At 47.1% G+C, this 12652-nt stretch overlaps 1 protein-coding gene across 1 annotated transcript; it reads right to left on the bottom strand.

The window, feature by feature from the left end:
* Positions 1 to 1074: 1074 nt before the first annotated feature.
* On the bottom strand, positions 1075 to 1800 carry LOC105504748 (proteasome subunit beta type-3). The gene has a single exon (XM_011932298.1). It carries the CDS (start codon positions 1765 to 1767, stop codon positions 1123 to 1125), a length of 645 nt encoding a protein of 214 aa, XP_011787688.1. The 5' UTR covers positions 1768 to 1800; the 3' UTR covers positions 1075 to 1122.
* Between the last annotated feature and the right edge of the window lie 10852 nt (positions 1801 to 12652).

Below are 12652 nucleotides of genomic sequence, written 5' to 3'. Positions count from 1 at the left end.
TTCTCTGATGTCTGATAACCACTATTCATACCTTAACACATCTCCCTCACTCTAGGAGGGAATGTTGTTGCAGACCCTGTCACGTGGTGGACAGGAGACAACACCACACTTTGTCAGCAGGTAGGCAGCTGTGGTCCTGGTTGCACTGGTGTGCCCTGCCTGTGTCTCCCTTTCCTTCGTATACCTCTACTGTTAAAAAAAAAATCTATGCAGAGGACTCAGTACCAATCCTATATTCACGTCTAGCTTATCAGCATACTGGGGTGTGCTTTATACTATGTTTTTCTTTTCTTTTTTGAATTTCGAATTACTCGCCAACATATTCAATTTGGGAGAATTCATGGAAAAGTCAGAACTAATTTTGCTTTGAAATGAGCCCCTTTAGCTACCTTGGACCTTCATTCCTGCCAGGCCACAATCAGCTGGAGCTGAGCAGAAGCTGACTCCTTCAGATGTATATGGGCTCTCCCCTTGGCACAGTCCCCACCATTCCCGATGGTCAAGAAGCATCTATGTACGAATCATCACAGCTCTCTGCTTATCTAACTGATTAATATATCCTTTCTGGTATATATAGACATCTGAGTTTGCAAACCCTTGTCTAAACTTTGGACTCTTAAGAAGTCCCTAGGGCTAGGCAGAGTGGCTCACGCCTGTAATCTCAACACTTTGGGAAGCCGATGCAGGTGGCTCTCCTGAGGTCAGCAGTTCAAGACCAGTCTGGCCAATATGGTGAAACCCCGTCTCTACTAAAAATACAAAAATTAGCTGGGTGTAGCACCTGTAATCCCAGCTACTCAGGATCTGAGGCAGGAAAATCGCTTGAACCCAGGAGGCAGAGGTTACAGTAAGCTGAGATCGTGCCATTGCACTCCAGCCTGGGTGACAAGATTGAAACACCATCTCAAAAAAAAAAAAAAGTCCCTAATACAATTATTCTCTTAACTAGCTGTTGGGATATGCTCTTTTTCATTTCCATCCTCTACTCCATCCCCTACTCCATTCCTCTGCCCCAATCTCAGCTCAGCTGGCACTACCATCTGTCCAACATTTTTCTTTTCTTTTCTTTTTTTCAAAGAAAGGCTATTTTATTTCCAAAAAAAGTATTCTCTGGGAACAGGGTTAGTCCATTTGGGCCTTCAGTGTCCTGGTGGTGATTCTGTCCTTCTCAGTGATGTGGATTATGACTCCCATGCCTGACCCTGCATCCCAGTCCACAGCATTCAGCATGGCTTGGGAGATGGTTTCAAACATGTGTTCTGGATCCATGTGGGGCTCCCAGAGGGACTCACACATTCTGTACATTTGTTCAGCATAGGTGCCACTGACCACAAAGTCATCAGTCACCACAGGGCAGCCGATGAGGTCTACAGAGCAACTGAAGGGCTTAAAGGTCTTTGGGTCCAAACCAGCAATGACTGGCTCAGTGTAGTAGGGGCCAAAATGTTTCTCATACAAGAGGTTGGCCACCATACTCATGAAGTTATAAGGTTTGATCTGCTGACCTTCCCTTAACTCATACAGGTTCAGCTGGAACTTGAGGCACTGGGCAACTGTCTGGACATCAGTGGCAAGGCCAGCCAGACCGATGTACAGCCGATCACCCATGGGAAAGATCTCCTGGAAGTCCGTGGTCACCATCTGGGCCTGAATCCCGAAGTGCCTGTCTTCAACAATGGCCACGCAGTTCTTCTGCTTCATGGCCATGATGGCTCCTCTGTTATAGGACATAATAGACATGATTGTGGTGTATGAGGACCCCTCCATTGCCGTAGGAATTCCAGTACTCTGGGTGTAGCCTTCACTCCTGCCCATCATTTCTGACATTTAGACTCTACATAGAGGGTCCTGGGATTTCAGGCCTTTACTCATCCTGCATCTCCTACCTACTTGGATGAATATTAAAATTTACAAAAACAGAGAAAAGTTCTCCAGAATGTCTGGCAGGTGAAAGAAGTTAAATAAATGGAAAGTGTTGTTATTGTTTGTACCATACTCTAGTTCTTCCAAGGACTGGCTTCTAAACCTTTCCTGAACATCTCTCTTCTGATGTCTCCTCTACAACTCGAGATCATGCTCTTGCCACTTCTCCATGAACATGGTAACTGCTTTCTAACTGGTTTCCCTGACCCTCCTTGGTCCCCTTCAGATCCTTTCTGCCAGCATGGTGATCTCCCTGAAATGCAGTTTTGTCCATGTTACTCTTCTGCTGAAAACCTCTGATGCTGCTCTATTGTTTCAACATCAGAGAGTCTGAGATTCTCAGTAGGACTTAAGGTTTCTCTGTGACTCACACCCTCCCTGCTGCTCCAGCTCCATTTCCTGCTATTCCCAGTTTTACCCTGGACTTTCCCAGGAACACAAACTACTGGTGGCTCTGTTTGCCTCCATGCCCTTGGCTGTGCCATTCTGATGGCCTGGAAAGCCCTTCCCAGCCCGTGCAACGTCTTCCTCTAAACTCAGTTCCTGAGTCTCTACCACTTCCCATGCTGAGCAGCTGCCCCGACACACTGCCCTGGGTGTCCTTAGCACTGCCCATGCCCTGTAATCCTGCATGGCCTGCCTGCTTTGTTGGGGTGTCAGATTTTTGAAGATAAGAACTGTATCAATCTAGCTCACTTTTACATCCTTAAAACTCAGCCCACAGTAGGAGCTTAATCAATGCTGATGAATAAATAAATCACGTCTCTGATTAGAAAGTAACTTTCCTGGTCCAGTACTATAACTTTCTAAAAAAGAGATGAGTAGGCGGTATTGAGCAGAGCTCTTAGGTGTGCAACTCCAAGCTTTGAGAAGCTGGAGGGCTTCTGCTCACTGTTTTCCTAGGGATAGGCTTGGCTAGAAACTCATTTTGCCCCATTCCAGGTTTGAGTGCAACGGCGCGATCTTGGCTCACTGCAACCTCTGCCTCCTGGGTTCAAGTGATTCTCCTGCCTCAGCCTCCTGAGTAGCTGGGATTACAGGCATGCATCACCACGTCCGGCTAATTCTTGTATTATTAGTAGAGACAGGGTTTCACCATATTTGACAGGCTGGCATTGAGCTCCCGACCTCAGGTGATCCACCCACCTTGGCCTCCCAAAGTGCTGGGATTACAGGCGAGATCCACAGTGCCTGGCCTGGGTTCTATTTTTCATCACAGTTGCAGTAACCATATGACCTGGACTGTCTGAGGTCAACCATTCTGTCTTTGGCCCTATTACATGCACCTGCATTGTGAGACCACAGTCCTGATTGGAGATTTAGGTGCTGTGGCTACCTTGCCCACAGCTCTGAATCCCCCGCCCTTTTGATTCTTTGGAAAAGGGAGATTTGCACAGATCAAATGAGAAGACCATGGGCAGTATGGGGTGGAGAGAATGATGATGTGTCAGGCATTTATTCAGCACATTGTGCTGTACCAGGCCCTGGTGAGGTTCTGGACACACGGTGGGGAGTGCAGCAGACTCATTCGTTATGTGTAAGGAACTTACCGTTCAGTACAGAAGACACACATTCATCAGAAATTCGCACAAATCAATGTGAAGCTGTAACTACGAGAAGTGTGACAGATCCATGGAGTTGGCAGGGAGAGTTTGATGCAGGGAGGACAGGTCTTGCATGAGAAGACAGTTGAAGGAGGAGTTGAACAGTAAAAGGGGAGGGACTGGAAGAGCTTTTGATGGGGGAACTGGTTGTGGAATGAGGCTTGCCAGGGGCAGAGATCCTATGCAAGACCTTGAAGGCAGGTCTAAGGTGTGGGAGCTTTATCTTAAGAGCCATGGGAAGTCACCGAGGGTTTTGAGCAGGGGTATGAGTTGATCACATTTATGTTGGGAAAAGAATCTTCTCTGGCGACTATCTGGAAAGCAGATTGGGGCAAAGTTTTGCTTTCTCAATAAGAAAGCAGTGAGCAGAAACCTCTTAAGAGTGTTTGCTAGTCATTTCTGCTGCTCCCCTCCCCCTGTAAGCTACACCAGAACATAGGGAATTGTCCGTTTGGTTCACTGATGTATCCCAAGCAACTAAAATTATGTCTGGCATGTAGCAATTGCTTCCAAAATGCATGCATGCTTCAAAAATTCCCAAGAGCTTCAGGGCAGGTTTACATCAATCTCAGATACTTAACTGACAGACTAAGGCATCAGTCATCTTGATTCATTTGACCAACTTGTACTGGTACCTAGCAAGTGCACAAGAGGAGGATACAAAGGATCCCATTGCCTCAAGGGGACGAGACAACAATCAAGGAAGTGGCAAGTGCAGGATAACAATAAGGGCTCAACTGTCCACAGTGCACAATAATGAGTTCATCAAAAATGGATTTGTTGGACGTTCCTTGATCAAGGTCAGGAGAATCTCACTTAGTATCTGTATTAGTTCGTTTTCACGCTGCTGATAAAGACATACCCAAGACTGGGAAGAAAAAGAGGTTTAATTGGACTTACAGTTTCACATGGCTGGGGAGTCCTCAGAATCATGGCGGGAGACAAAAGCTACTTCTAACATGGCGGCAGCAAGAGAAAATGACGAAGATGCAAAAGCGGAAACCCCTGATAAACCCATCAGATCTCGTGAGACTTACTCACTATCACGAGAATAGCACGGGAAAGATCAGGCCCCCATGATTCAATTACCTCCCCTCTGGGTTCCTCCCACAACACGTGGGAATTCTGGGAGATTCAATTGAAGTTGAGATTTGAATGGAGACACAGGCAAATCATATCAGTATCTGCTTTTAGTAAGCTGCATGACCTTGGGCAAGTAGCTGTAACTTCTCAGAGCATCATTTTCTTCACCTGAAAAGTGGAGATAATAAGAGCTGCTTTGTAGGGGTTTTGTGAAGATTAAATGAAGTAATTAAATGAGATCACTTTTGGAAATCACTTTGCTAAGAGGCTGGCACATAGTGGACTACCCAGCCATGCCACTGTTCCCTTCCTCCTCCTCCGTTCTCCTTCTCCTTCCTATTCCTCCTCCACTTCCTCTCTTGTTGTTGCTATTATTATTATTATTATTATTATTATTAGCTAGCCAGGCTGCCTGTATTTCTCCAGAAAACCATTCGCCGCCTGTATTTCTCCAGAAAACCATTCCCCATGGTTAAAAAAATCCACCTTGGCCAGGCATAGTGGCTCATGCCTGTAATCCCAGCACTTTCAGAGGCCGAGGCAGGCGGATCACAAGGTCAGGAGACCCAGACCATCCTGGCTAACATGGTGAAATCCTGTCTCTGCTAAAAATACAAAAACATTATCTGGGTGTGGTGCTGTGCGCCTGTGGTCCCAGCTACTCGAGGTTGGAGAATGGCCTGAACCCAGCAGGTGGAGCTTGCAGTGAGCCGAGATCAGGCCACTGCACTCCAGCCTGGGTGACAGAGAGAGACTCTGTCTCAAAAAAAAAAAAAAAAGAAAAAAAGAAAAAAGAAAAAAAATCCACCCTTGCTTCTACTCTCTCAGAGGTATATAGAGTTGCCCACATGAGAAGCAGCTCAATTATGATTGTTTTGAGCTCACAGTTTTGAGCTCACAGTTGAAACCATGTTTGTCATCTCTGTCCTCCATGGATTAATATGTGCAGCCTGTCTCTCCTAATCAGATGTCACTGTGGCCTCTCGTAGTATCCCCTGAGTAGTCACTCTTTCCAGAGAATGGCCACTCCTCCAGACTTATGGCTACCTTCCTATGGGCCACTTCAAAGGGAGTTTTGCCTACTCCTCATAGCCTATATTTTAAGTCAAATCATTTGAAACAAGCCCTCCAAACTGTGTGGAAAATCTCTCTAGGCATTTTTATGTGAAGTGGAAACAGAAAATCTTACTTTTATAGAAAGATTCCTCTGGGATCTCACTATCTAGTAGAGAAGACTGGGGCAGCCCTGAGGTTTGTGTTACAGGAAAGGCTTAGGAGGGAAAGGCGTCCACCAGCCTCCTGGGAAGGTCACCTAAATTCCTGCTTAGCATTCAGCGTAGGCTGAGGGCACACCTTCAGGAGACAGGAGCAAATAGACTCCAGCTCCTCTTCCATATTCTTCCAAAGCAGTTTTGGTGAATACCAGGACCAACTGCTGTTGAAATGCACACCCGCTTACCTCACAATGTGGCCCAGAAGGAACCAGAACCCAATAGGATAGGGGCAGAATTATAAACAACTCCACTGGCTCCATCACACTGTGCTTATCGCTGCAAATATTGACTCTGGAGGATCAAACAAGTGGCCAAAAAAACGATAATATTTTCCCCAGAGAGAAGGTCTTGTTCCAGACAGCCAGGATCAAGTCGAATGGGCAGGCAGTGACAGATGGCACAATGCAAGGTGAAGGTCTCCATGCAAGGGTGCTGCTGTCACGTGGTGGGTCCTCTTGGAACTGCTATGCCCAGGGAAGGAGAGACCAGACTCAGGGTGCCATCAGATGGTCTTAAAGAACACTGGGCATCCCATATCGTGGATCAGATTTTTCAAAGTCAAGAGATTGCTCCAAGAGGCAAATATCCACGGCAAAGACCCAACTCCAGGTTTGGCAAACATTGACCTGAATCCCTTCTTTGGGTCAGACATCCTGCAAGAAACCTCCAAGAATGATTCCACATAATCCTTACAAAAGCCTCCTGAACTAGGTGTTCTTACCCCATTTTGCAGATGCAGAAACTGAGGCTCCTAAAGGTGTGATGACTTGCAAAATAGGTCACATTGTAGGTTATCTGGCAGAGCTGGGACAAGGACTCCCCAGTAAGTGCCTCTAAAGTGTGCTGTGCTCGCTCTGGTTGTTTTGAGCTCTGAGTTCTTTTGTGTTACAACTCAAATGCCCCTTACACAGGGAAAGTCCAGAGAGCAGGATTCTGGACAAAGAGCAGGAACTGAGGTCATTGATTGGCTAAGCCTTGGGGTTGTTTACTATTTTGTAAAGATGTGGATAGAAATAATTATTGATTCTGCATTCTGGCTCTTGGGCAGAAGGCACAGTTTTGAAAGTATTGGCAAGATGCCCAATGTTGCACCCTAGCCATGCAGTGTGTGTGTGTGTGTGGGAGGGGGGTGGGTGTGTAGGTGGGTGTGGGTGTGTGTCTATTGCAATTGTGGTAGAGGTTTCATTGTGACCCTCTAAAACCTCCTTTCTGCCCAACCCCCAGACAATGATACCTTAGAGCAAGAGCAAGCTTGTCCAGCCTGTGGCCCAGGATGACTCTGAATGCAGTCCAACATACATTCGTAACCTTTCTTAAAACGTTATGATATTTGTTTGCAATTTTTTTTAGCTTACCAGCTATCATTAGTGTTAGTGTATTTTATGTGTGGCTGAAGACAATTCTTCTTCTTCCAATGTGGCCCAGGAAAGCCAAAAGATTGGGCACCCCTGCCTTAGAGTCCCTTGGCCACTGATTATTATTATATTATAGCAGAGTCACCTCAGACCCCGCTCTACAGAAGGAAAGGGCTGGGTCATAGAAGGAGGCCTTCAGTGGATCAGGCATTCAGGGGATTAGGAGGTGGTGGGAGGATGAAGATAATACCAATGGAGGAAAAAGAGCCATAGAACAGAGAAAGAGAGAGAGGGAAAGAGAGAGAGACAGACCAACCCCAAGATAAGCTACAATGTGACAGGGAGAAACAGCAATGTAAGAGATAGAAATAGTTGCACTGTGACAAGTTGCTGAGAGGAGAGAAACACTTTACAGAAAGTGAGCAAGAGAAGTTTCACTGGAGGCGGCAGTGGGAAAGATTTCAAGTGGGAAGTCAGTGCACATGGAGAGCTGTGGATGAGAGGGGGTGATGGATGGCCATAGAGAGGACTCGGAGAGACTGTGGGTGCTGGGCACTGTGGGGTACTGCAGAGACATGGTGCTGCTGCTACCCGTAGCCCCGAGGCCCTGCCAACCACCAGCAGCCTCCAGAGAAACCATTTCCAGCAGGCATCTGTTGTCCACGGCTGAAACCCAAGGGGAATGTGGAGTTCAGATGTGGGAGACAGAAAAAGGATCCCAGAAACACCTTCACGACCGAGGAGACAGAGCTCTGATTTCTGACACCACCTCCAGGAAGTCCTCCCAGCTCACAATTTAGGCTACAAGACTGCAGAATTCCCCATGATTCATCTAGAGGCTCATCGTCCCTTTGTGTTGCCTTCATAGCTCTGTAGAATTATAATTAGGGTTATAATTCTCTATAGGCCTTTTTTATTTGTGTTTTTCCTGTGGGTGTGTATTGTTTCTTTTAATAGTCTGTACATTTCTCTACTATTTCTATCTCCTTAGCAGTATCTGGTGCAGGGCTTCTGTTCTTTTGGGTATGTATAACACTCCACTTCTTCCCCTTTAGCAATTTATTCTTTTACAAAATTCCCAGTTTATTACATCTTATGCCGTTCTCCTGGCCATGTCCTTTGTTAAAAATCCCTTTCCTACTTGATAGCTCTTTATACTGTCCATTGCTCTCCATGAGGTATTTATTATCTCATGAAGGCAGAGCAGAAGTTATTATTCCTATTTTATAGATGAATGGACTGAGTCTCAGAGACATGCCTATCACTTAACTTGGCCAAAAGATTAAAATATTTTCCACATTGTGTAGCAACATACAGCATACAAGCTGATTTTAGGTGGGATTAGAAGGAAGATCTCTTATTTAAGTTATGTATTTTGTCTTTACGTGTAATAGGAAAACAATATATTAAAGCTGTGTTTTGGGGCATATTATTCCTTGCAGTGTTTTTATTTCAATAAAAGAAGTGTGACCTTGTGTGGTGGTTCACGCCTGTAATCCCAACACTTTGGGAGTCCCCGGTGGGCGGATCACTTGAGGTCAGAAGTTGGAGACCAGCCTGGTTAACATGGTGAAACCCCGTCTCCACTAAAAATACAAAAAATTAGCCAGGTGTGGTGGCGGGCGCCTGTAATTCCATCTACTCGGTAGGTTGAGGCAGGAGAATCGCTTGAATCTGGGAGGCGGAGGTTGCAGAGAGCTGAGATCGTGCCACTGTACTCCAGCCCGGGTGACAGTGCGAGACGCAGTCTCAGGAAAAAAAAAAAAAGAAAAAAAAATTAGCCGGGCTTGGTGGCATGCGCCTGTAACCTCATTTACTCAGGAGGCTGAGACAAGAGAATCGCTTGAACACTGGGGGCAGAGGTTGCAGTGAGCCGAGATCACACCCCTGCACTCCAGCTTGGGTGACAGAGCAAGACTTTGTCTCTAGATAAATAAACAAATGAGTGATTTAAACATAAATATTAGAGAAATAATAATTGAAAGATATTCGGTGGTTCAAAGATAACGCACAGAGTAGGAAGAAGTTCTTGAATGGCTGATGTTTGGGAAATACTGCTTGGTGTCAGCCCTGAACACAATGGTGCTGAACTGTGTTTTCCTGCCTGGCCACAGTCGGGATGAAAAGGCGGGAATGCCAAATAGAATGGCTGTTGCTTTGGGAGTTACAGGATCATCCAATGGCCCTGAGGGGTGAGCTTCTTTTCCTCAGGCTGCGATTCTTCCACCTATGGAAAAGAGAATCACCAAGACTGCTCACTTGGCGGCATAGCAGGAGAACGAGAATACAGTAACCTCTCTACCATAGGCAAAGCCAGGCAGGAGGGTTGTGGGGAGATGGATGAGACGGGTGAGAGGACGGGGGCACAGGAATCAGAGAATACCAGTCTCTGCCCTCAGTGAGCTTTCAGTGTCATCAAGGAGAGGGAGGTAGGGCACAAAAAGAAACACAAAGCAACCTAAACGCAGATCTTAGGACAGCTTTGGGGGGGCTCCACACCTGGTGTTAGGAGCGAGAAACGGGCTAGATGAAGTTTGCCTCACCTTCAGGAAGGTGCTCTGTAAGGACTGAATCAGGAATCATTTTAGAAGAGAGTCTTCCTCCTACAAAGAATGTTCTAATCCCCAAACTGCCCTATAAAGAGTCTCCAAATTGAAGGTTCTACTTTTCCCCTAGGGAGGGATTCTTTGCTACCTCCACCCCGCAATGGCTGTTTCCAAACTGGATTATTTCATCATTTCCTCCTATTCCTTCCCCTGTTCTCCCTCTGTCTTGGTAGAGCAGTAACAGCCTCACCACCTGGCTTCTGATTAGAAACGAGAGGCAGCAGTTTAATCACAGAGCAACAGAGAAACAAGGCCTATCTGTGAAATTGCAGCGTGTAGTCTATACATCCTTCTCCCAGGTGGAAAAGAGTTGGGGAGGCAGAAGGGTGCAGTTCAAACTCATTTCTCACCACCATCCAGCAGCAATTTCATCAGAAATCAGATGTGCCTACAGCAACTTCTTGCTTTCCATGACGTGACTCTCTGCTGAGGCAAGAGATTTCCTGGAAAGGGGAGTTAGGACAATGAGCGTCTGCTGCATTGAGGGAAGGGAGTGAGGAGACTGGGAAGGGGAGAGGGCTGTGTGTACAGCTGGGCACACAGGGTCTGTAGCCTGCATTGCAGTACGTCTCTGCGGGGTGTGTGTGTGTGTGTGTGTGTGTGTGTGTGTGGTGTGTGTGTGTGTGGTGTGTCTATGGGGCAGGCTGGTGTCTGTGGGGCGTAAAGACAAGCTAATCAGTGAGCTTGTAATTTCCCATTGCCAGGCCCTTGGAAATGCTGGCTGGGTAGCTTCCCATCCTTTATTTGTTTAGCTTTGCCTGCTACTCAGTGGCCTCAGGAGGGTGAGGGTGGGGGTAATGAGGAGATGAGATAATTGTGGGGGCCTGGACGAGTTTGCTCAGACAGTATTGTGTGGCTGAGACCACTGAGCTAGTGAAAGAGAGAGAGAAACCACCAAGTACAATAATACCAAAAGTAAACATGAAGGCCGAGCACAGTGGCTCATGCCTGTAATCCCAACACTTTGAGAGTCCAAGGTGGGTGGATCACCTGAGGTCAGGAGTTCGAGACCAGCCTGGCCAACATGGTGAAATCCCGTCTCTACTAAAAATACAAAAATTAGCCAGGCATGGTGGTATGTGCCTGCAATCCCAGCTACTAGGGGGTCTGAGGTAGGAGGATTGCTTGAACCCTGGAGGCGGAGGTTGCAGTGAGCCGAGATCGTGCCACTGCACTCCAGCCTGGGCAACAGAGCGAGACTCCATTTCAAAAAAAAAAAATTAAATTAAATTAAATTAAAAAAAAAAGTAAAAAAGTAGACATGAAGACTCCAAAACAAGGATCTGTTAGTGTTGAGAGGAGCTGAAGGTGGCAAATGTGCCGTCTTTCTCCAAGTCGCTGGCTAGGGAATGGGGCGAGCAGGGATTTCCTTGGAGGGGAGGGGGGAGCCAGCAGACAGATTTAGGATTAAGAAGTCTGCTGCGTTTCAGGAGCTCCCCCATTGGAATAAGATGGGCTGTTGTTTGCCAGGCCTGAAAGGTTTATTTAACGATTCCAGATAGAATATCGCCAAACAGATGTAGTCTTGTTCCTCGAAAGAAAAGCTGCAGCAGGAAGCGGGGGCGGGCCGTCCAGTGGAGGCCGCAGCGCCGCTCACATTGTCCACAGATGCTGCACTCTGCTTGAAGCCTTTCCCAGGCCCGTTCTCGCGGCATCTGCTTTGCTTCCTTCTGCCGCCTGTCTCTCTTCCTTTCTCCAAGAATTCTCAGGGTGCACGTCTGAATCTTGTCCTGACTGAACAGAGAGGGCCTGCCAGGGCCTGGCCAGGGCTGGGTTGAGATTCTCCTCTGGGGACGCTGGGGACTGGGAACACCTCACCCTGGGATCCCGGGAGGGAGTGGGGACCCTCATAAAAAACTTGACATTCGTGGAGCTGGCCTTTCTCACAGGCATTCTAGGGCTTTCTTGGGGTTACGCGGATGGCTGCTCTAATGGGGTTCGGTTGGATGCAGGCTGGAAGTGATCCTTCAGGCCCTATGTTATCTCTTGGGCATGGAAGCCTTTGAAAATCTGCTCTGAAACTGAGGAAGCCCTTGAGCAGGGGTGGACCAGCTACAGCCTGTAAGCTAATTCTGGCCGCCATCTGTTCTTGTAAATAAAATTTTATTGGAACACAGCCTGCTCATTTGTTTAAATATTGCCCTTAGCTGCTTTTGGGATATAATGGCAGAGCTGAGTCCTTGCGACCCCATGAAGCCTGCAAAGCTTAAAATATTTACCACAGTGCCCTTTACAGCAAAAGTTTGCCAACTTCTCATCTAGAAAATTCTGGCTGAGGGATGCTTTGCTCAACACCCCTTTCTGTCAGATGCAAAAGACCCCCGTCCTGAGCCATCAAGGATTTCCACAACTCCTTGACCCCAATGCAACCCTCCAAAAGGGGAGGGAAAAAACTTCTATTTGTTTGTAATGTGTTTAATGGGAACCGCCTCTACCCAAGGCTTGGAGCTCTGTCTATAGTGCTCTTTGTAAAACTGTGAGCCCCAGAAGCTGTGCAAGACTCCTGGCCTGGTAGAGGGTTGACTCATTTATCCAAATTGGCCTGCCTCTGGAGAGCAGCAGTTGGCCCTTGCTTCCCAGGGAATGCCCAGCAGTCGGAGGAGACAAGGGTGAGTGGAGTTGCCCCTCAACTCCTTGGAACAAGGCCTGGCTTCTATGCAGATGTCCCATCAGTGAGGAAGTGTGGCTGCTGTGCCAATTACGCTTTCCAAAGATGACCTCCACAATATCTCTGTCCCACTCGTTATTTCTCCACCCCCTTGAACATGGGCTGACCTTCCGTGTGTCTAGTAGGATGTAGGGGAAGT

This window comes from Colobus angolensis, unplaced genomic scaffold (genome assembly GCF_000951035.1).
Source record: "Colobus angolensis palliatus isolate OR3802 unplaced genomic scaffold, Cang.pa_1.0 Scaffold95, whole genome shotgun sequence".
NCBI lineage: Eukaryota > Metazoa > Chordata > Mammalia > Primates > Cercopithecidae > Colobus > Colobus angolensis.
Note: the sequence above shows the minus strand (reverse complement) of the source record. Positions and strands in the feature narration are given on the sequence as shown.

Coding starts and splice junctions, on each gene's coding strand:
- LOC105504748 (XM_011932298.1), bottom strand. CDS start 1,767: ATGGAGGGGTCCTCATACACCACAATCATGTCTATTATGTCCTATAAC.